Source organism: Fomitiporia mediterranea (assembly GCF_000271605.1).
Source record: "Fomitiporia mediterranea MF3/22 unplaced genomic scaffold FOMMEscaffold_3, whole genome shotgun sequence".
Classification (NCBI taxonomy): domain Eukaryota; kingdom Fungi; phylum Basidiomycota; class Agaricomycetes; order Hymenochaetales; family Hymenochaetaceae; genus Fomitiporia; species Fomitiporia mediterranea.
Genome location: NW_006760388.1, coordinates 2655406 through 2676983, shown reverse-complemented (window position 1 = coordinate 2676983; position 21578 = coordinate 2655406). Strand labels below are relative to the sequence as shown.

The following is a 21578-nucleotide window of genomic DNA, read 5'->3' as shown; positions in this document are numbered from 1 at the left end:
AGAGAAGGGAATGATGACTATAAATTTTGTAGAGAATACATCTATTCGTACAACAAACCAACGTCTCAATATGGATGTTATATAATGCAATATACTACCTCAGAAGTGCACTTCCAGGGCGGTATTCTGTTGGAACTCTTGGGGACAATAAGGACACTTCGCTCTCCTGCAGTACAAATTGGATCAGCGGATAAGAAAGCGATAATTTATCGCAGCATGGCACATACCCTTGAGGCTTCGACAACTTTGCCAGACTGTCCTTGGCAATGACATGACCACATGTAATCATCATCGGTGGATTCGTTGGTGTTGCCTGTTCTTTGGAAACAGGACATGCAAATATGGAATGATACCGATTCTCCGGTGGAAGAGGTATCTCAATCTAAACACGAGATACCTTGAGACGAGCAGAATGTGAAGAAGAAAGTACGAAGCTCACGGGAAGTTCATCTGTCTGGCTCCATTCACTCTTTCGTTCTCGCATCACCTTTCTTCCTTTCTCTATACGAGCTAACGCACCTCCTCCGCCAATATCACCAACAACACGAAGCGGCACTTGCCGACTCATGCCAAGACTCGCACAGTACTCCTTCGCGAACATACGCTCAAGATCAAGGTGTAGAGACGGCGACGCAAGATCTGCATAAGTCGACATCTGCAGGTCTGCTAAGGACTGATACGTGAAACAGCCACATAGACGAAGAAGCTCTTTATCATAAACGCCCCAAAGGTGCGCCATACGTTTTCGCAGATAGGTAATGGCCGCAAATTCATTCGGAGGATTTGATGCGAGCAGTAATCGCATGAATTGGGAACGATGTAGATGGAACTCAAGTGGCGAGTTTCGTTCTGCCAGAAACTTTGAGTTCCGAGAGCACCATCTGCATACTCGTGTGAGCAGTCAGCTGAGCTGTATGAACCAAGCCACATACGATAATGCAGGCTGTATAACCTGATTCCTAAGAGCTGTCAGAACCTCATGCAATTCTCGGAATTGATCTGTAGTTCCCGGAGCAATGTCAATGTTTGAGTCCTATAGCTGTCATTAGCCAACTAATACGTCTGATAACCAACTGTACAACATACATCCAAGAACACCTCAGCGGTATCAAATTGACCCGTCCGAAGGAAATGCAAAGCAATAGTTCGCTGCAGTGCCTCTTGTGCTTCCGCAGAAGTGAACAGAGGCGGCAACTCCGGTACAGGATTGGCAAATTTCTGGATTAAACATATGGTAGGCATTCTCAATACCTCACTTTGAGCTTGATTAGTCGGAGAAACACGGTACCTTGTCTAATGCTTTCCCAATACGCCCCAATGTGGCATGAACCTCCTTCTGCCGTTCGTCAATTTCCTTTCTCCGTTCTTCCACTATCTTCTCAATATTCGCCACATCCTGCTCGCTCGCTGTACCTGATTCGACCCGCTCCTTCACGTCGCGTAACGCCGCCAATAAACCGTCCAGTGACTCAGCTACACCGACGCTCTTTCCCTTCCCATTCGCTAGTGAGGATGCCGCAAGGACAGGAAAGGTAGAACTTGACGCTGGAGGAGTAGAAGTGAAACTTGTGAGCTTCTGGAGTTTGTCGAGCTCTTTGAGAGGAATGTCCATGGTGTGCACTGTAAAGCCTCAAGTGTGGACGCCTCTCGGGAGTAGACGGCACGTGTGAAGAATCCTGACACTTCCAAATTTGGCCATTACTAGAAATTTCTTTTTGGAACCTCACCTCAGAATTTTGTATCTCACTTCCTGTTGCTCTCGTTGTTCTCGTTTCCTTCATCATAATGCCTTGTTTCTTGACTGGAGACGAGCTAGGCCAGATCAAATCAGTATCATGTTCTCGGGATCCACAATCAGACAGTGCCTGGAAGCTCGAGGACCGCATCCTTTACGCACCGTCCTCCCATGCACAAATTGATCCGGGTGAACTAGCTGCTGGGAAGGCAAAGGACAGCGGAGTGCAAAGGCTGTCTATACAATATGTATCAGGAAGGACTCTGGTATGTGCACTTGTTTACTTAGATGAGCTAGCGCTCATGTCAAGTCCTTCAAGGAAAGCTTGCTACCGCAAGATCTAGTGGAGCTCTCTCGGCATACCTAATGAACCCTGAGAACGACAAATTGGATACACTAAGAGAGTGGTCTGAACCTCGATTTAAAGCAGATCATAGATACATTGGCCTTGATCTCTCCCCAAAGTGTGTATTTCGCTACTTTACTTCCCATTTACATTTGTTCATTCTGCTGCGCAGAGGCTTGTTTTGGTGTACCTCAAATGGAGCTCTTGGCTTTTCTGCGTCGGAATCTGGTAAAGAAGGCGTGCCCACTTTTTCTCCATCTTTCCAAAAGGCTTCTTTACCTGTACGGTTATGCGACTGGAAGCTATCCGGTGACGCTTCCTCGTTTGCTTACGGAGGGGATGAAGTTGACCTATCTGTATGGGATACAACTCGGGCTTTCGAAACCAACCTTTCCCCAAGCGAAGACTCTCAATCCGATCGAAACTTTAGTTATTCGAAGAAAAGAAAACGGGGAGATAGCTTATTCCCAGCAGAAATATGGAGAGCGAAAAACGTACGCTACAACTACACCCTCATATGAATTAACTCCCCAGCTCAAATAATAACTGTGATAGCTTCCAAATGATTCACTAAGCTTGCGCCAACCAATTCACATCACGTCCCTTTCCTACCTATCTTCGAACATCGCCTCAGCGAGTACCAACGTGCATTTGGTAACTGGGACACATACTGGCGACGTCAGGCGCTACGACACTCGAGCAGCGCGTAGACCAGTCGCAAACTGGGCGGGCATTGGCAAAGTAGGCGGTATAAGCGTCGTCCAGGCCGGAACTTCAGAGCAGTGAGTTTATCCACCCGCGCAAGCACTGAGTAGCAACTGAACACAATATATCACAGCGAGCTCTTCGTAGCGGATAACGGGACAAATCTCTCAGCTCTAGATCTTCGAAACGGCAGGACGATATACTCGTACAAAAGTATGTCGCTATAATATTTTAAATTTTTCATTAGCGTAAACTTCTCACTCAATAATAACAATTTTCTTAGAACTTCAAGGCGCTGTGACGTCTCTTGCACCTTCCTCAGACGGGCTCCTCGGCTCCACCTGCCGTGACCGTTTCTTCCGACTTCATACTACTTTCCCACCTCCATCGGTTGCAGGTGCTCAACAGGAGGAGCGTGGTGAAGTCGTAGGCACGTTATACATGAAATCTGTCCCGACTGCGGTTGTCTGCTGTGAAGAAGACGTTACAAAGGCAAAGAAAGGCAGGTCAGATAACGAAGATAGTGAAGGCGAGGATGGCGAGGACGAGGATGTCTGGGCTGACATGCAAGACGTCGGCGAGAGCGATGAAGAAGATGGTGTTCGTCCAAAAGATAAACGACGGTCATAAGATATGAAACAGAAAATTAGATTTCTCGTAGATACTATATGTTTACAGGCTCTTGGAAATATACAAGTCGTCTCATACAAGGAACATGAAAATACGTAGATAATATTATCAGATAGCAGTGTGATTAGGCAAGACCACCAATCTCGCTCTTCCACGAATGCGTTTTCTCAAATCCATTTTTTGCGAGTTGATCTATAAGGGAAAAATAGTCCGGTAAAAGAAAAGTCAAATCCAAGGTATGAAGAAAAACACTTACAATCTCGAATCGTATCTGCGATTTCCTCACGGGACGTCATGACGAAAGGTCCATACTGAACAACGGTTTGATCCAATGGTTCACCAGATACCTTCATTCCATTACAACACAAAAATCAGAACATTTCCTCAGAGAAGGTGAGAGTGATAGGAGTCGTACAAGAATGAGCTCAGTGTTGTCCTCAACAGCAGTTAGCTGGACGCCTGTTTCGTTTTGAGCCTGCGATAGCACGACTGTGTGGAACGCCTCGACTGGCAGGTCCTGCGATTCTCCGACTTTCACAGAACCTTTCAGGACTATCGATTCCTAGTCAGTCACCCAGACCAATCTAAACAGGTAGTTTCAAAACTAACTCACTGTAGAAGAAAGTCGTCCAGCCAGCGGCTAAAAGGAGAGCAGGTAAGGCACATCCAGATTTCATAAGTATGGCAATACCCACGAAGCTCATGGAAAATCGTCTTCTGCGCATCCTTAAACTTCACGTGGAAGAACCAGCATCCGCCAAGTGGTCGTACAGGAGATTCGACGCCGAAGCTCTTCCCGCTTATGACTTTGATCTCAACTCCTCCATCAGGTCCTTCCGGATAGGAAGTCGGAATTCTAGCAATTCAGCACTAAGAACAAAGTGTACCTCGACAATCGACTCAATTCGACGTACCCCTCAGGACCGAGCTCCTGGTATGAAGGGTCTACCATCTTAAACTAAGCGACAATCAGTAAGGCAAGCATCGTCGTAACTGATATAACTCGTACTTCTTTTGGTAGGTCTACCCATAGTTGGAGACCGCGCGGCTCAGGTTCCCCACGAGCGTGGACTGGCATCTCAGCATGGATAACTACAGTTTCGTTAGAAGACAGAACGATTATCCTTCCACACCCGAATGACTTACTTCCTTTCCCCTACATAATGGAATTTAGTCATCGCTTTAACATATAAACCTCAGCAAACATTACATACAGCGCACATCCATTGTACACCACCAGCAACAATAGTTCCCTTATGTCCAGCTGAATCCTCATGCTGACTCGAACCCTCAAGCATGTAAGTCACAGTTGCTTGACCACGGTGAGGATGATCTGGGAAACCCTTGAAATGGATTCACTGGCTGTATGCGTGTTTAATCTGATTCCTTTACTCACTGCACCCTTAGACACATGGAAATGGTCAAGCATCAGGAAAGGTGTCAAGTTTCTAAGATTCGCAGAGCCTATAGACCTTCGAACTCGTGCACCAGCACCCTGTCATAGCACACTCATGAGCAGATGCTAACCAATGATTGCCAAACGTTGAACGCACCTCCTCTTGCTCAATCGCAAGAACTTTGTTGACAACCCTTCTTGAAACAGACGTTGCAGCCATAATAGAGTATAAACTCCTATTCTTGAACGCGTCAACAGAAGACTGTAAGTAAATCTGGATTTGAGGTGAAGTAAGGAAGAGAGCTACGAGACCAGCGAATGATGCGGCGGCGAGGTATTTAAGCATTCAAGAGGGGAGACGAGATGATGCTAGACTGTTCGGCGCCGCGCTTTATATGACAGCTCCGAGACGGACTACGAGAATCAAGCACACCGACAACGGGTCTGTGTTGCTGAGCATGTTTGAGATTTAGTGAGACTCTGTGAGAGTAAATTGACTAAATTGGGATAAGGCGGACATTTAGTTATCCGTGCTGACAAACACCTTCTGGGACTCGGAATACTCGATTTAGTATAGCCGAACTCATATTACTCTAACTCATCCGTTCGGCACATGCTTAAACTCGTAAATTTATTAATGCGAGACAGAAAGTCACAGCTTATGCTTTATTTGCTTAGTAGCGATCTGTAGGAACCGTTGTGTAGGTGTCCCGCTTGCAAAGCGTTCTGCTTGTGCATAACTTTCACGCAGGTTTGTCCCATCCTTGGAGTTCTTCTCGTTTATTCCGTACTGTATCAGCTCCTTGATTTTGAGTACAGCAGTTGGGTCAAGACCTTCTAACTGCTCTAACAAATGCTGCAGTAAGCTTTGCTTGGGGAATATTTTACTGTAAAGATGTTTCAGTCTTCCATTTTAATTGATTTTGAATGCGGTCAAGTCGATCTCACTTCACGAATCCACAAGCGAGGAGCTCATCTGCTTCCATCTTCTTTCCAAAAATGAGGGCCTCATTTGCCTTAGACAAGCCCACTGGATAGTTTGTTAGACCCAGCTTTTAAGCCTCCTGCAGACGTAAGGGTCTTCTTACTTCGATTCACAAAACTGACACTTGAACCTGCCTCAGATATAATCCCTATGAAATATTAAATTAATACATTATATGTCTTTGTTGAGCCACTACTGACCGACAAATGAAAACGGAACTGAAAGCCAAACGTCCGGCATACAATAAATGAAATCAAAATGGCCCAGGAATGCTGTTGGTCGGGTTGATCAAGTCTGTGCTGAAGTTATCGAAAGGACTCGTTCGAACCTGATGCAATCCCTGTAGAGAATTTATTTGGGATTATACAAACGGGTTGAATCAAATATCCGCACCCATAACTGGCCCGTTGAGAGCAGCAACGAGGATTTTACTGTGAGTATACAGCTAGATAGGGTATTATACGTATAGACATCATGAACATTCAGGTAAAATATCATATATGCTTACTGCTCTGCTGCAATCAGTATTTGGTCGAGCAACGCGCCCGAGGAAATTCTCCCTTATAGTCACCATTTCCTCTTGGTTGTTGTTTCGTGTTTTCACATCCGTCCCGCTTTACGGTTGCATTTGTCAGACAAAGACTTGTGGAAAATGAATTGATGTCAAAGTTGGAACATACGAGCAGAACCATTTGCCTGTAGCTGTTCACATATCAAAAGATTGTTAGAATTGGTGACAATAATAGATCAAGACGCTCAGAACCACTCAGATAGAAGATAACGCACCTTGCAGAAGCGTAATTACGACATCTTCTCGCGCATCAATCTCACGTAGCTTCTCGGCTAGTGCAGTGTAATCTGGTTTCGTGCACGACGCATCCAAGAACCGTAGTTTACAGACGCCTTAGATTTTGTACAACCATTCGGTTTTCTGACGCTAGAATACACGTTACTGACCTTCTCTGGTTATTGCATTCAGTGTCCTAGGTCGATTAAATGTTAATGTCGCGATGCCGTCCGAGATGCTGCTGGTTAATGTGCTCATGAAGGCCAAGCAGCATTCGACTTTTTGGATAGCAAGACAAGGAAAACAGTGAATGGTAGTGAAAAACAAGAAGCGAGTGTGAGAGAACGATAAACAGGTTGAATGGAACCATGCTGCTCTGAAGGTATTTAAAATGCCATTCTTGTGGGACGTTGAACACACGGATCAATATAGCGACCGAACATGCCGGGCCGGTACTATAACACAACCGGTTGACTTTATCAAATTCAAAAGACGGTGAGCAAAACCAATGCTCCAAACCTTAAGATAACAAGCAAAGAACACTATCCATAGCATACATTCACAAGTACACACAGGACTAAAAATACGGTGAAGCACGCACGATACACATGAACGAAACGAGATGTAAACAAATATCCTTAGATTGTCGTGTCAGATACTCGTCCTTCCGATGCCTTCCAACCTGACTTTCACCTCACCAGCTGTCAAGAGCCTTGCCAGCTGCGGCGCTCAGCGCGAGGGAATCAGGGCTGCCCTTTAACGACTGCAGCATGTCGCGTGACGCTTGGCGCACCTGCTCGACTTTCTCGTGGTGCTCAAGCGATTCAGTCTTAAGACTGTCGCGGCCAATCTCCCCAAGGAGCTGGCAGAGGTTGGCACGCAATTCCGCAGGAATCCTTCCTTCAAGATTCTGCAAGATTGAGACTAGTACCTCAAGTGCAGTCTTAGGAGCGGTAACCGGTGCAGAAGGTGTACCTCCGGAAGAAGGCACAGATTCGCTGTTGAGACTGTTTTGTCTTGACGGTGGAGGAATTTCTTTCGGCAAGTTAGCAACAACTGCATCAAGCACGAGGAGGGCTATAAGACAGGATCAGCAAAGAGAACAGTTATATGCACTATTATCGGACGTACCTCCTCCAGACTGGAGCGCCAAAAGGCACATGGACACGATGGATTCGTTTAGAAGAATGACATGTTTCTTGCTTCGCCCAAGCAGACGTGCCAATGTGGTGGCGGACTCGGCATTTGTCACGGCTTTGATTGCAGCTTTCCTACGGGGTTCATTCAAGTCCCCTGTGCTCGAGCAGAGAGACTTGACTATATTAACCAGTACACGGGCACCTTCGCTCTTGACAGGCACAGAGTCCGACCGTTGTGAAAGAGCAAGGATCTGGCTGAGGCACGACACAGACGACTGGCTATCGGCTCCATCCAAAACACAAATAATAGCGTTCCCCACTAAGTAGATGTAGGTTAATCCTGACTATTTATAGTTTACTAAATGCGGTGGTACAGACCGTTATGAGTGCACAGATGTTTTGCAAGATTGATTGCAGACATCTGAACAATCTCTGCAATGTCCGCGTTCTCGCTGAACACTTCACAAGACCGCAGTGATTCGATTACGTGCGCTTCACCAAGAACCTTCCGATTCGGAGAACTCTGGGCGAGATGCTTCAGAAGCCCAATGACACCGTGCTTCACCTTGAGGTCAGTTGCCGGCGCTAAATATTTAACGAGATGTGGTGTAATTGATATGGGCGCATTTACAAGCGCAATTGAGTTATTCTCTGTTTCAGAACAGATGAGTAACCTTTCTTGTTCTGCTTCAGGCCGATAGGCGCCTCACCTCGTCGTACCAAGTTGCCAAGGCTGAGAGTTCCACAGATCACAAGGTCATCATGCACTTGTCCTGGGCTGGTATCCTGTGTAGGCTGCAGCCATTTTATCAGACGCGAGACAAACCCGTTTTGTGGCATTGCGTCGTCCCATAAGACATCTAGATTGTCTTCTTCACCTGAGATCTCCACAACTGATCTAATGATCGCAGTTTTGCAGAGGTCAAGGGCGTGTTTCCACCGGACCACTTCCTCTTGAGGTATCCCGGAGTCTTGCCAGCCGGTCGCGTATTCTGCTGACTCGATAAAGTCGAGCATGAGCGCTAAACACGGTGGCTGTTCGTTGTAGGCCATGCCACGTGCAAGAGCAAGCCGAACGTCTTCAATGTCCATCGTCAGCGTCTCTATAAGCTCGCAAGCCTCTTCCAGTACTTCCACGTCAGTTGCTAGCAATGCCTTTCGAGTCGTTATATCGGAATATAAGGAGTTGGTCGGTACTGGGAACGGTGGCAGGAAAGCCTTTAGGGGAACCACGAGGTGAGGTAGTGACTCAGGTCCAAAGAGTGGCTGCTGCACTTCTGTGAGATTTGGAACCGTTATTAGACGCCCGTGGGGATTAATATGAGCGAGAAGAAGCATACGATTATCTTTCAATCCGGAGATGGCCCTCCAGGACCATTCCGTGATTCCCTTTCTTAGTGTCCAGCTTTCCGCATCTATAGAACCGGGGCCAGTTTCCTTTACTGAAAGCCATGTTCCAGGCGGATAGAGTGCAATGGAGAGACGCAGAAGTGTCACAGGAGTTTCGAGAGAAATGAGTCGAGTCTGTATAGGCTCTAGTCACCTTGTTAAAATTACGTCAGAACAGCGAGAAAGTACTGTGTGGCTCACCATATCCCAGACTAAGATTCAGAAGGGCTCCCACCGCAGTCTTGATTATTTTCAGGTGCGCGTTTGAAAGGGAAAAAGGCTCGTATGAGGGTATTTCGGGGAGATATTCAGCATAGCCCTCTAATAGCGAAACAACTAATTGAGGAAATCCGGAGTCCAGAAGATGACCGCGATTCTCGTCTACCAACAGCTGTATGAGTATCGAAACGCATATATTTGATAAGAACGCGCACTGTGGTCCATGCATAAATTTGCACCAACTCGGAGGAGTTCCAAGACAGCTGCTGCATGCGCATCATCCGGAACTCGAGAGCCTTCAAGTGCGACCTTGAGAAGAGAGGTAAGAGTCTGTGGCAACAGAGTCTTTCCCAGTGTTGTATGTTCGTCAACTAGAGTTGCAGTGTAAGACTCAGCACGATCTTCCAATTTGCGACACGTCATCGGGGAACGCATGCCCTTAGACCTCACCTGAACCTTCTCGATTTCGCAATGCATTTGCAAGAGTTTGAGCCGTAGTTTCAACAACAGGCCAGTCCGCGCGTACTTCGATACTGGCGAGGAGATCGCCCAGTTCACGTGCAGCACGAGAGCCAGCGCTGGCCGTCTCTTGAGAGACGGACATTGTAGCGCAGGTCTGATTTACTTGTAGAAGCCGCTATATTGCGCGTCGTGCTCTTTGATGAATGGGACAGGGTGTTTGGAGAATCGATGGCAGGCATGTTGCCCTAGGCACAGGCGAATTCTGATCTATAGCACGCACGTGATCAAAGTCTAATTGTTCATATTTGGAACATTGGTCAACGAAGACTCATGCCTGGCATGAAAAGACTCCTTGGCCATGAAAATTTCAACAAAATTGTGCCTGTTTTCTTCACTTGCGTCTCATTCCTCAGCTTAAACCACCTCTCACTAGTCAGACTCGAGAGTCCGCACTGACCCTGACTCCTGAGCTTGTACACGTCACTGCTTAGGTCCTACATGCTTTATGAACGGTGGTTACTCTGGTAGCAGAGGCGCAGTAATGCAGGCCTTAACACCGCGAGGTTGTGATGTTTACATGAACGGAGCTTTGCGTGACTTGCACCTGGCATGCTAAAGGGAACGCGGATCTAAATATTCAATCAGTCTGGCGCTTGCATGCATAAAGACGGAACCAGACTGCTGAGCTGTAACGGATTCCGCTCGGCTACTCCATGGTGTGGACGGTACCTGCTGCTTCGAAAATACTGCGGGTACCTCGGAACGAGCATTGTTTCGGCTCTTGTTCTTGGCTCTTTCGAACTCGTTCGCCTACTTCTTGACAATAAGGTGACTCGGTAACGTGTAGCTTAAATTTGCTTTTGGCCCTACAGGTCCTTTGACTTTTTTATTGTCCCGTACTTGTGCTAGCTATGGCCTTGACTACCAAGCTGCGTATAAAAGGAGCGCCATGCTTTGCTACTTCACCAGCTATACCAACACGCCCAGGAGGTTACTAGACATTCATTCACGTTCTCTTATCAATATTTCTGTCTGTCTCTACCTTTGCGTACTATGGACTCCTTCACGGACATCAGAGGTCTCATCGTTTCCCTTCAGAACGTACCTATCCAAGCGCGAGAAAGTGAGGCAAGCGACGTACCACGCGACGAGGAGTGGGGTACGACCAGCAGGACGTTCTGCACCATATCCTAAACATCCACATCGTGAGTAGCGATCACTCTGATCCAAAGGCGATTTATGGCTAATCCCTTTCAGATAGGCAATAAATTATAATACCCAACTGGCTTGGGCGTATATCCTGACGGACAGTTGATACCTTACCTCTGTTTATTCTGAACGACTTTACGACAGCGGTTACGAACGATGCCAGGCGGGAGAGCAGTTGGACGCGTGGATATTCGATGTTCTGATTCATGCTGATGCAATCTTTCTCATTCGTGTATTTTTTATATCCGTTGCTTGCTGGTTGTTGATATCCTATTGTCTCTTATTGTGTCAACATATGTAAGCGAAACACGATGCTTGTTGTTAATTGTCCGAGTCAGGAATAGCGTCAAAGCCTTGCAATACCACTGTTCCCACCATGTTCCGGCATAAGTGCAGGAAAATAGGCGTGGGATGCGTGGCTAGATGAGTCCGACTGAGTAGACGTGAAAAAGGGACAAAAGCAAAAAAGTAAAGCAAAATGGCAGTGCGTCATGTCCTTAGCAGCTTTCCAAATTAGGCTCGCGATCACCAATCCACCTCGGCTTTTGGTCACGTTTCGTGGCCCTCAACCCTTGGCTTAACTGTCTTCAACGTCCACACGCACTGGTTGCAGACGCCGACGACGTCGCAACTTAGTTTTGTACCCCGTATAAGTAGGACGCCCTAAAAACGCGTTAATCGCGTACACGACAACCATGGAGGTACGTCTTGAGGTCTTTGCTTGCCGACCGCTGGCTGAATGCGCCGGGCTCGTCTGTATTCGTCGTGCTAACCGCTCCTCGTCAGGCCCTTCTCGACTTTTCACGGGAACCATTCGATGTCGAGCTCCTCGATCGCGTCGTGATGGCCTTTTACTCGGGCGCAGGCAGCGAGGTGCGTGTGGATGAACTTTCGTGATTTGTGCCAGAACTGATCTATTGTGGCTTGATATTGTAGCATCAAATGGCACAACGCGTCTTAACCCAATTCGAAGAACATCCAGACTCTTGGTCGCGTGTCCCGGATATCTTAGAACGTTGCTCGTTCCAGCAGTCCAAGGTACCGTTTCCAATCCTTTTCATACTGTGTCTTCAAGCGCTCATGTGTCATCTACGCTAAACAGTACATCGGTCTACAAATTTTGGAGAAGCTCGTGCAAACTCGATGGAAGATGCTTCCAGAGGGTCAACGACAAGGTCAACTGTTCACCATGTTCTAATTTGAGATTATACCTAACTCCTATCTTGTTCCGGACACAGGGATTCGAAATTTCATTGTTGGAGTGGTCGTCAAAGTCTCTTCCGATGAGCAAACAATGAGACGAGAGAAATCATATGTCAACAAGCTCAACTTGGCATTGGTTCAAGTACGTCGTTATTTCTATAGTCTTTATGGGAGGTTGAAAACAATTCGCAAAAGATTTTGAAGCAAGAATGGCCACATAATTGGCCGACTTTTATTCCCGAACTTGTCGAGTCGTCAAAGACTAACCTGTCCCTTTGCGAGAATAACATGGTTATTCTCAAACTTCTGTCCGAGGAGATTTTTGACTTTTCGGCCGAACAAATGACCCAGGCAAAGACAAAGAACCTGAAGAACCAGATGTGCGGCGAGTTCTCCGAGATATTCAAACTCTGCTCCGAAATTCTCGAGGAGGCGCAGAAAACGTCACTCATCAGAGCAACTTTGGAGACGCTTCTACGTTTCTTAAACTGGATCCCACTAGGTTATATCTTTGAGACAACTATAATTGATCTCCTAATGACGAGGGTACGTTAAATTTATATTCTCATGGAGATGACGTTTATGGGTATGCCAGTTCCTCGAAGTTGCCGATTTTCGAAACGTCACATTGAAGTGCCTAGCGGAAATTGCTGCCTTAAACGTAGGTCCGGAATACGACCCCAAGTTTGTCATTCTGTTTGCGATGGTCATGACATCCGTCAACCGCATGATCCCACCAAATACCAATATCGCTGAAGCATACGCAAATGCAAATGACTCTGGACAGGAGTTGGTGTTAAACCTTGCGCTGTTCCTTACCAATTTCCTCTCAAATCACCTCCGAGCTGTCGAGACAGAGCAGAACCGCGATGTCCTCCTGAACGCACACCTGTACATGGTGAAAGTCTCTCAAGTAGACGAACGGGAGATCTTCAAGATCTGTCTGGAGTATTGGCTAAAGCTCGTCGCTGAGTTGTATGAGGAAATCCAGAGTCTACCTATTGGAGACTCGGGTCTCCTTATGGGACTTAACTTAGGAAATTCTTCCATGCTTAATAGCGTGAACCTACGGAAGAATATTTACAGTGACGTGCTTTCGAATCTTCGACTGGTTGTTATTGAAAAGATGGTCAAGCCGGAAGAGGTAGTCCAGTCTTTCGCCTGATTGTAGAAGAGTATATCTGACGCAGTAAATGCCTCCAGGTCCTCGTCGTGGAGAATGACGAAGGTGAAGTTGTCCGCGAGTTCATGAAGGAGAGCGATACCATTGTCCTCTATAAGTCTATGCGTGAACTTCTCGTGTATCTGACACATCTGGACGTTCTCGACACGGAAAATATCCTGACGGAGAAGCTTGCAAAGCAAGTCGACGGTTCCGAATGGTCGTGGAATAACCTCAATACACTGTGCTGGGCCATCGGTTCTATTTCTGGAGCTATGAGTAAGTTGAAGCGTGGTGTCTTTACGACATGCAACTAACGTTTTACTAGATGAGGAGACGGAGAAGCGATTCCTCGTGACTGTCATAAAAGAACTTCTTGGGCTTGTTGAAATGAAGCGTGGAAAGGACAACAAGGCGATTGTTGCTTCCAACATCATGTATATTGTCGGCCAATATCCACGTTTCCTCAAAGCGCATTGGAAGTTCCTGAAGACTGTGGTCAATAAGCTCTTCGAGTTTATGCACGAGACGCATGAAGGAGTACAAGATATGGCCTGTGATACTTTCATCAAGATCGCGCAGAAATGCAGGCGACACTTCGTCATGCAGCAATCTGGGGAGACAGAGCCATTCGTGGATGAGATCCTGCGCTCCCTGCACCGCATTACCGTCGATCTCGCTCCTTTGCAAGTGCATACATTCTACGAGGCAGTTGGTTACATGATTTCCGCGCAGCCGAATAAACCGCAGCAGGAAAAATTAATAGCAAAGCTCATGGAATTACCCAATAATGCTGTAAGTTAACGTTTCCTTTTCAATCATTCAAACTTAGCTCATAAATCCGTAGTGGGATTCCCTGATGGCGCAGGCAGCGCAGAACATGGATGTGCTCAGCAGCATCGATAACATCAAGATTCTCGCCAATGTACTCAAAACAAATGTTGCAGCCTGCCAGTCGATTGGAAGCTTTTTCCTACCACAATTAGGACGCATATTCATGGATATGCTTGGACTCTACAAGGCCGTTAGCGGCATTATTAGCGAATCTGTCGCTCGGGAAGGTGACGAAATAGACGTCACCCTATCGTTCTACTTCTAATATCCTTTACTCGTTTCTAGGTCTCATCGCCACTAAGACTCCGAAAGTTCGCCAATTGCGCACCGTCAAAAAAGAAATCCTCAAGCTCATGGAGACCTATATAAAAAAGGCGGAGGATTTAGATGCCGTGTACAACAACTTTATCCCCCCATTATTAGACGCAATTCTCGGGGATTACAGTGCGAACGTACCTGCAGCTCGTGATGCTGAAGTTCTCAATGTGATGGCCGCCATCACTACACGCCTTGGGGTAAGTCGTCTGGAGGAAGTATGGTCTTCGTTTCGCTGACCTCCTTTTAGCCACTTCTTACTCCACAGATTCCTCCAGTTCTGGATGCTGTCTTCGAGCCAACTCTGAGCATGATCAATCAGGACTTTTCCGAGTATCCTGAACACCGTGTCGGATTCTTCAAGCTTCTACGAGCCATCAACATTAACTGCTTCCCAGGTTTGCGGGTTTCTCTGTGTCGTGTCGAGATCGAGAACTGACGATGACCTACTTATTAGCATTACTTGGGTTGCCTCCACCAACGTTCAAGATGTTTATGGATAGCATTATTTGGGCTATCAAGCATACCATGCGGGATATTGCTGACATGGGCTTGAATCGTACGTGAAACGCCTTCTTCTATCTCTATAACGTTCCTCACTTGATGTCGTCTAGTCTGTCTTGAAGTTGTTAACAACTTCGCTGCAGCAGAACAATCCGTCTCAAACGCTTTCTTCCAGCAGTTCTTCCTGAGTATCACACAGGACATTTTCTACGTCTTAACCGATACGGACCACAAGAGCGGCTTCAAACTACAGAGTTTGCTATTGGCACGGTTATTCCAATTAGTAGAGACGAACCAAATCCAGGCGCCGTTGTTTGACCCATCAACGGTGGCGGATCCTAACATCTCCAATGCGGTCTTCCTTCGCGAGTACTGCACCAACCTCCTCAAGACAGCATTCCCGCACATGCAATTGTACGTTTTTATATGTGGTCTTTGTTATTGCATACTGACTGTTCCATAGGGCCCAAGTACAGGCATTCGTCGTAAGCCTTGGCGAGCTGCACAGCGATATCAACCGCTTCAAGCTCTCCTTGCGCGACTTCCTCATCTCACTAAAGGAGTTCTCCGGAGATAACGCTGAGTTGTTCTTAGAAGAGAAGGAAGCAGAAGCTCAGAGGAAGGCGGAGGAAGAACGTAGTGCGGCGATGCGCATTCCCGGAATGTTGAAACCTTCGCAGATCGAAGACAAGGATGAGGATATCTAACCTATGGGTCACTATCAAACTGCTGTTTTATGTTCATTCTTCAAACACACCGACCTATCCTATTCCTACTAGGACATCGTGTAGACTCGTCTTGCATTTCCTCGATTCCTTTTTTCTACCATCCGCCAAGTCTTTCTACATTTTCCTGTTACGATGTTATTGTTCACCTGCTATCGAGCTTTCCGTCTTTGGCTCCTTGAAATGTAAATTAGAACCAAATGCTTGTAGCGTTTTATCCTTCTGGCTAACGGAGCGTTAGGAATAAATTGAGCCAAATGAAACTGATCTTCGTGATACTGGAGATTAGTCAGGAGCACGAAGCGCGTTGAGACACGACATACGTCACTGACAACCCCGTGTTTTGCTACCCTTCCTCAACCGTACCCAGCATGGGTAGCTCATCATCAAAGGTTTCACGAAAGCTTCCTTCAAAACCATCTGCGGCCTGGGCAGGGGCAAGGACAGACAGGGGTGTACCGTCACAACTTCCGAAAAAGAACGTACCTATGGCTAGTGAAACTAAAAGTGCCTGTAAGGAACTTTCTGTCTCAAATGTTGCTTATTTCCAACCTCAAAGGTAGCAATTGAAATGGATGCAGGAGACCCTGATTTTATGCAAAAGCTCAAGCAGCTTGGTCCAGTCAAGGTTGACCATCACATGTCAGCGGTTCGAGCGGTATGTGAGACAACTCCAGGTACTTAGTAGTTTCTGGAACTGACAACTGGATCGTCAAGGATGACCACATGAAGCGTTTACTACAGTCCAGAGAAACGTCTGAACAACAGGCAGCATCCTATGCACCTCCCAGGAACCGTCTTCGAGCGAGCGAGCTTGTTGACGCGTTGGAGTCCAGAAAAGCTGCTCGTTCACGAGAAGAGTTACAAGGGGTAGCAAGAAAATATAATATGGATGCGGATGTTCTGGAGAGGATAGGGAGATTTACGAACACACCAAGCATCGTCGAGGGTTCAAGACGAAAAGTCGTTGACGAAGAAGGGAAGGAAAGATACACAGTGTTGGTACGTGTCATTTTATTGTCTCTACTCAAGGATGCAATTGATTTGTATATATGATTAGGCTGGCTGGGATGACCCTCCTATAGTACCCAGTTCAAGTAACTCGGTAAAATGCACCTGAAAAGTACGTATCTATAGTACAAAATAATTTCCCTCTAGACATTGCAACACGCTGCTCTCTACCCAAATTAGCACGAATTATAATGCCGTCCTTTTCCCTGGGTGCACTGCTTGCACTGTTTCGTATTCAAAATGCCTCAAAGAGATCATTTCTTGATGGCATACAGTATACCGTCGTAACCCTTGTCACCGACCAGGCCTAGCGTTGTCCCGTCTACCTCCTTATCGTCCTTCAGGTGATTCAAAAGTTTTCGGACTCCCAGCACATTCCTATCATTAGTGTCTTCGGGCTCCAAAGCGACTTTCGCCCAACGAACGACGTTATCAACGAGCTGTGCTAGGACTTTAGTGAACACGTCGGATCTGGAGGAGCAGGGAGAACAACGCACAATTACGGCTCCTTGCCTAGTCAACCGTTTTGCTTCGAGGAAGTACGTCAAATTATTGGGTTTGTCGGCATCAATAAACACGAGATCGAAGGGTTCACTCGAATCGAGTGCCTTCAACGTATCTGCGGCAGGACCAACTTTAATCTCGACTTTGTTCATAAGACCAGCGTGGTCAAGGTTGTCCTGAGCTACCTGCAATGTCCACGTCAGTGTTATCAAGAGATATATTTCAAAGGACCATACTTTAGCACGTAGCTGGTCAATCTCAAGGCTAACGAGTTTTCCATCCGCAGGTAGTGCTCTAGTAAGCCATATCGTAGAATACCTGAGATTAAAGAAATCGGCTTCCTCAGTCATTATTTTAACCGATTTAATTTGATTAAGTACATACCCTCCCAACGTCCCGACCTCAAGAATCCTCTTAGCACGTATAGACCGTGCCACGAGGTTCAGGAATTTACCCTGCGCAGCGCTCACTGCGATATCCGGTAACCCATTGTCCCGACTAGTCTTCACCGCAAATTCAAGTACCGGATCTTCTGGGATAAGGAATTTATTGTGGTAAATATCGGACTTGGCCCAGTCTTCTTTGTTTGTTGGCACGAAGTCTTGTGGTTGCATCATTTTAAGTCGAGAGACCTATGTGACAAGATGGAAGGACCGGGAACGAGGAGGCACGAGAGCAATTAGCATTGATAATGACTTATATTCCCAGAGCTGTGCTCTAGACCCTGAGTGTTGGACAACTTGGATAGTCATGTGAATTAGATGATAATTTTGTCTGATACGAACGATTCGGCATACTCTAATTCTGGTCGGCCAATGATAGAGTAACTTCACTACGGCATATTTCTTAAGTATTGTCAGAAGTTCGTGTTGCTTGCTCTTGATTTACTTACCGCTATGAGCAGGCTTCTGCAGGAGTGACGTTCTGCGGATTCTGTTCAGCAACTGCACCATGCTTAGATCCCAGCAAATTCTTTATTGAAAGTTCGCAGAGGCATGGATATCGGCCTCTGCAGATACCTGTAAATGTAAATTGACTATACATTTTAATCGAACCATCGCTCCGCATTACAATCAAGCAGCTATATACAACGTAGTCACTGTCTCAGAGCAAGTGCGGAGCATATCTCACAAGTCAGGTCCCAGATCTCAGACCAACCCTCATTAACTGGGATTCTCTCCAACCGCATGTGCTCCTTCTTCGCGTCCATGTGCCTCATTGCTGCGGCATCACGGGCTGCATGCTCCTTTTCTCCTAGGCTGTTGTATACGAGAGCCGTGACGTAAAGGACATCTTGAACTGCGGTGTGAATCTCGAGAGTGCGATAATCCTGTTCTGCTATTTGAAGATACGGGATTGCGTTGCCCAGTTCTTCCGCTGCAAGGCATTTGAAGTACAAAAGAGTGTCAATTGCAAGGTCAGGATGACTTGCGGTAGAGATAAATTCTTACGATTCTTTTCGGCGCAAGCAATTATGCAACGAGCGAGAACAAAGCATGCGAATGCTCGTTGTTCGATATCTTCACCAGAAATCAGCTTCGTTACAAAGGTCTTATTAGTCTTATGCGGTATGACATATGATAATGGCACGCGCACTTGCGGCAATACTTCTTCCACCAGCCTCCTACTCCATACGGTCATTCCGAACTCAAGGCCGACATCAGCCAGAAGAATCATCGCTAATCGATAAAGCCGGAACCGTCCTTGGTATTCACTCTGCCACAACGCCTTTAAGATGTGATCCACGGACGACGCTCCCTGGTTTACTTTCTGTGCATGACTTAAGGACGAAGCACAACGATCTGGTGGAAATTTGCACTTACCCTCATCTGTAACGCCCTATACAGCTGTCCAGCAATCGTCGGGAGCGCATTCAGTCTGTCCAGTGGTAGGAAATATAGGTCGGTGGACCCATTGAAAGAGCCAGGTCTACGGGGTTTGAGGAATTCGTCTGCTTGGCGAATTTGCCCTCTTCTCGCTTTGAGCGCAATGCATTAATATAAGTTGACAAGAACCTACCTTCGAGTAGCAAGATGAAGCATTGTTATCCAAATCTCTCCCGACCAGTACTGTACTTGATTCAAGCTGAAGCTTAAACCTCGCCAAGTTTCGGGATCTAAAAGGATACTGAAGGCCTCGACTTCTTTGCTTTGTCTTGTATACTGAAGAGGTCCCAGTACGTCACTAGAGTCTGCGAGATGCTTTTCTAACGTACCATCGCCGCTCTATTTTGAAGTATCGTGAATCGATTGTCGTCGGGACCTCCGCTTGCAGTGAAAGCAAGGACAATGCTCTCTTCAATCATAGCTAACCTCTCGCAACCTATTCACGCCGAAACTTCAATCTAGAGCCCACAATTCAGTCAGCTGTCCCCAATTTCACGTACCTGCTAACTTCCAAAGGACCGATTGCATAGCATGAAATGCCCATTGATCATCAAGAGTCGTTGGACTACCGCGGAATCCTCCGGCATTATCGTATACTGCTAATGCTTCGACTACTTTCTCAAAGCAGTCACCGAGCGGTTGGGCCTAAATGGCAATGAATATGCAGAATACGAAGGTGAACATGGACCAACGTACTTCACGTAACAGCTTCCCGCAATCGTTCAGCACCTCCATAGGAGGTATATCAGCTTGGATTTCGTTCAAGGGCTCCCGACGTGATCTCGTTCTGCCCTCTATACGTCGTAGGAGTCTGTAAGTCACGCATTGTATGAGATTCAGGCTTCTATTAATGGACGATGTATGAATTACTTACGCCATACATTGCTGAAGGACTATGTTGTCACCGGATGTTCGTGCTACTGTAATAGCCTCCAGAAGTAGCTGTTTAAAGTAATGACACACACATGCAATGAGTCCGTGCACAAGAGTAAGAACCAAAGGTATTGACATTTCGCGCAGCTAAGAGATGTCCATTGAAGATATGCGTTCTAACCAGGTTGAATATGGCAAGCTGGCGAAGATCTCTGCGTAATGTCGTCAGAACTATTAGACCAAACAAAAAAGCACTCGGCTCACAAGTCCGTCGATTCATTGAAACGTTGTTCGAAGAACCGCCGAACGTTTTCTGCGGCCACATGTGCATCACCATTTGCACGAGCCTTGTCAAACCTAAGATTTTGAGGGTCCCAAAAAATCCATACGTTTTCTAGCAATGGCTAGGAACAGGCTTACACGGCGAATGATTCCGGATCAGCAGAAGGTCGTATGTCGTTATGGGTTTTAATCAAGATATCATCTGTCACGAGTTAGAGAGGGCACTGAATGCTCACTAGTTTACATTACCATTTCTTATGGCATCTTTTGCGATCGCCCGTTTTATTTGACTTGTATTTCCTGATGCCCATGCTTGAAATTCATCCACGAAACTTGAAAGCCCGAGGAACGACAGCTTTCTGAATGCAAGATATGCACGTCTTAAGAATAGACCAAACAATGACCGTTTTTCCTATTGAAGCCACTTGAGAACCTGTATTTTAACACATTTCTTTAACGTACTATAGGTGGATCTTGCTCTACTGACTATATGGGTAAAAGAGTATAAATATCAATAATAATTCAGCGTATTGGCGCATAACCTCATCGTCATCGGATAGCCACAACAGAGTCAACTCTAAGCATGTCATAAGCAGAAATCGACCGAGGAAGTAAGAGAAATGCAAACCTGAGAAGAATTCGGTGAGACGGTGAGGCGAGTTCAAAAGGGGGGGCTAGAACAGAAACATCATCTCAGCATGAACCTCGTAACTTTGCGATTACACACGACGAACGAGTGCCCTCAGTTTCTCAGACAGGTTGCCATCAGCCTGTGCCTTAGCTATCGGGAGCCGTTTATCAATCTCAGCCAAGAGATCACAAAATGATTTAGGCTGAGTAACCTAGAAAGAGGTATGAACTTCAATAGACACGCGCTCGTGCAGGCTTGCTTACTTCAGAGATTTCACTGATGAGGACGCGAAAGACCTCTAATAAGGCGCTCGGTTCCAGCCTGAGCCGATCCTGAGGATGGAAGACCCAAAACAGGACACCAAGAAGTGGGATATGGTGGGGTTTTAGACTCGTTTTCAGATCCGATTGCGCTGTGTGATCCCTTGGTCTAACTTGGCTTGCCCGATGAGTGGGCATTGTCGTTGTTGTTAATGTTTGAGTTCTGAGACGCGTGAGTAGCGTGACCTGACGCGTTGACACGCGTGACAGTCGGAGGTTGCCGAATGAGCATGCACAAAATTTGAGAGATTGTCACTGTCACTGATAGAACGCACTGTACTCAGCTTTCAGCTTTCCTCCATGGCTCTGAAAAACAAAACATTAAG

General features: G+C 46.5%; 10 protein-coding genes across 10 annotated transcripts; 4 read left to right on the top strand and 6 right to left on the bottom strand.

Annotated features, from left to right (window-relative positions):
• Nucleotides 1-99: 99 nt before the first annotated feature.
• On the bottom strand, nucleotides 100-1612 carry FOMMEDRAFT_79074 (ubiquitin-protein ligase E3; the record flags this gene model as incomplete). The annotated part of the gene is made up of 7 exons (XM_007264113.1): nucleotides 100-166; nucleotides 228-382; nucleotides 431-881; nucleotides 933-1033; nucleotides 1087-1218; nucleotides 1289-1503; nucleotides 1567-1612. The coding sequence occupies 7 exons, from the start codon at nucleotides 1610-1612 to the stop codon at nucleotides 100-102; spliced, it is 1167 nt and encodes a 388-aa protein (XP_007264175.1).
• A 489-nt stretch (nucleotides 1613-2101) lies between these two features.
• On the top strand, nucleotides 2102-3416 carry FOMMEDRAFT_79434 (uncharacterized protein; the record flags this gene model as incomplete). Its single annotated transcript, XM_007264112.1, has 5 exons — nucleotides 2102-2199; nucleotides 2254-2575; nucleotides 2637-2863; nucleotides 2920-2999; nucleotides 3070-3416. 5 exons carry the CDS (start codon nucleotides 2102-2104, stop codon nucleotides 3414-3416), a joined length of 1074 nt encoding a protein of 357 aa, XP_007264174.1.
• A 124-nt stretch (nucleotides 3417-3540) lies between these two features.
• FOMMEDRAFT_79457 (pirin domain-containing protein) lies at nucleotides 3541-5032 on the bottom strand (the record flags this gene model as incomplete). The annotated part of the gene is made up of 11 exons (XM_007264111.1): nucleotides 3541-3608; nucleotides 3673-3763; nucleotides 3832-3968; nucleotides 4030-4056; nucleotides 4112-4272; nucleotides 4331-4374; nucleotides 4426-4508; nucleotides 4563-4572; nucleotides 4631-4759; nucleotides 4813-4911; nucleotides 4970-5032. 11 exons carry the CDS (start codon nucleotides 5030-5032, stop codon nucleotides 3541-3543), a joined length of 912 nt encoding a protein of 303 aa, XP_007264173.1.
• Nucleotides 5033-5464: 432 nt separating this feature from the next.
• On the bottom strand, nucleotides 5465-6842 carry FOMMEDRAFT_77605 (ClpP/crotonase; the record flags this gene model as incomplete). Its single annotated transcript, XM_007264110.1, has 9 exons — nucleotides 5465-5699; nucleotides 5761-5842; nucleotides 5901-5945; nucleotides 5998-6069; nucleotides 6191-6242; nucleotides 6306-6411; nucleotides 6478-6493; nucleotides 6584-6655; nucleotides 6755-6842. The coding sequence occupies 9 exons, from the start codon at nucleotides 6840-6842 to the stop codon at nucleotides 5465-5467; spliced, it is 768 nt and encodes a 255-aa protein (XP_007264172.1).
• A 236-nt stretch (nucleotides 6843-7078) lies between these two features.
• On the bottom strand, nucleotides 7079-9998 carry FOMMEDRAFT_104451 (uncharacterized protein). Its single transcript, XM_007264109.1, has 8 exons — nucleotides 9782-9998; nucleotides 9547-9702; nucleotides 9314-9493; nucleotides 9064-9258; nucleotides 8434-9000; nucleotides 8102-8374; nucleotides 7716-8042; nucleotides 7079-7661 (listed from the first exon to the last, which is right to left on the bottom strand). Exons 1-8 carry the CDS (start codon nucleotides 9933-9935, stop codon nucleotides 7279-7281), a joined length of 2235 nt encoding a protein of 744 aa, XP_007264171.1. The 5' UTR covers nucleotides 9936-9998; the 3' UTR covers nucleotides 7079-7278.
• Nucleotides 9999-10846: 848 nt separating this feature from the next.
• Nucleotides 10847-10987, top strand: FOMMEDRAFT_187193 (pheromone-like peptide; the record flags this gene model as incomplete). Its single annotated transcript, XM_007264108.1, has 1 exon — nucleotides 10847-10987. The coding sequence occupies one exon, from the start codon at nucleotides 10847-10849 to the stop codon at nucleotides 10985-10987; it is 141 nt and encodes a 46-aa protein (XP_007264170.1).
• On the top strand, nucleotides 10927-11435 carry FOMMEDRAFT_18233 (uncharacterized protein; the record flags this gene model as incomplete). The annotated part of the gene is made up of 2 exons (XM_007264107.1): nucleotides 10927-11043; nucleotides 11117-11435. Coding segments are annotated over exons 1-2 (163 nt in total), but the record flags the coding sequence as incomplete, so codon positions are not given.
• A 151-nt stretch (nucleotides 11436-11586) lies between these two features.
• On the top strand, nucleotides 11587-15960 carry FOMMEDRAFT_18232 (uncharacterized protein). The gene is made up of 15 exons (XM_007264106.1): nucleotides 11587-11703; nucleotides 11789-11875; nucleotides 11939-12040; nucleotides 12105-12177; nucleotides 12241-12347; nucleotides 12401-12751; nucleotides 12801-13349; nucleotides 13409-13646; nucleotides 13696-14162; nucleotides 14215-14428; nucleotides 14487-14716; nucleotides 14767-14914; nucleotides 14974-15075; nucleotides 15131-15434; nucleotides 15484-15960. The coding sequence occupies exons 1-15, from the start codon at nucleotides 11698-11700 to the stop codon at nucleotides 15725-15727; spliced, it is 3222 nt and encodes a 1073-aa protein (XP_007264168.1). The 5' UTR covers nucleotides 11587-11697; the 3' UTR covers nucleotides 15728-15960.
• A 183-nt stretch (nucleotides 15961-16143) lies between these two features.
• On the bottom strand, nucleotides 16144-17874 carry FOMMEDRAFT_104442 (O-methyltransferase family 3 protein; the record flags this gene model as incomplete). Its single annotated transcript, XM_007264105.1, has 7 exons — nucleotides 16144-16258; nucleotides 16309-16403; nucleotides 16463-16747; nucleotides 16806-17196; nucleotides 17254-17445; nucleotides 17497-17578; nucleotides 17645-17874. 4 exons carry the CDS (start codon nucleotides 17872-17874, stop codon nucleotides 17011-17013), a joined length of 690 nt encoding a protein of 229 aa, XP_007264167.1. The 3' UTR covers nucleotides 16144-16258; nucleotides 16309-16403; nucleotides 16463-16747; nucleotides 16806-17010.
• A 362-nt stretch (nucleotides 17875-18236) lies between these two features.
• Nucleotides 18237-21390, bottom strand: FOMMEDRAFT_166316 (uncharacterized protein; the record flags this gene model as incomplete). The annotated part of the gene is made up of 18 exons (XM_007264104.1): nucleotides 18237-18637; nucleotides 18712-18796; nucleotides 18857-19030; nucleotides 19084-19231; nucleotides 19280-19422; nucleotides 19476-19582; nucleotides 19647-19791; nucleotides 19843-19957; nucleotides 20021-20088; nucleotides 20156-20231; nucleotides 20284-20376; nucleotides 20440-20503; nucleotides 20551-20713; nucleotides 20764-20787; nucleotides 20844-20878; nucleotides 20930-20975; nucleotides 21036-21143; nucleotides 21196-21390. The coding sequence occupies 18 exons, from the start codon at nucleotides 21388-21390 to the stop codon at nucleotides 18357-18359; spliced, it is 2070 nt and encodes a 689-aa protein (XP_007264166.1). The 3' UTR covers nucleotides 18237-18356.
• Between the last annotated feature and the right edge of the window lie 188 nt (nucleotides 21391-21578).

Excerpts from the sequence above, each read along its gene's own strand:
- FOMMEDRAFT_104451 (XM_007264109.1), bottom strand. The coding sequence starts at position 9,935 with ATGTCCGTCTCTCAAGAGACGGCCAGCGCTGGCTCTCGTGCTGCACGT. Across the intron at positions 9,494-9,546 it reads AAATTTATGCATGGACCACA|ACGAGAATCGCGGTCATCTT; the intron begins GTGCGCGTTCTT and ends AGCTGTTGGTAG. Across the intron at positions 8,375-8,433 it reads TGGCAACTTGGTACGACGAG|AGAATAACTCAATTGCGCTT; the intron begins GTGAGGCGCCTA and ends GTTCTGAAACAG.
- FOMMEDRAFT_18232 (XM_007264106.1), top strand. Across the intron at positions 12,178-12,240 it reads TCCAGAGGGTCAACGACAAG|GGATTCGAAATTTCATTGTT; the intron begins GTCAACTGTTCA and ends TTCCGGACACAG. Across the intron at positions 14,429-14,486 it reads CGAATCTGTCGCTCGGGAAG|GTCTCATCGCCACTAAGACT; the intron begins GTGACGAAATAG and ends ACTCGTTTCTAG.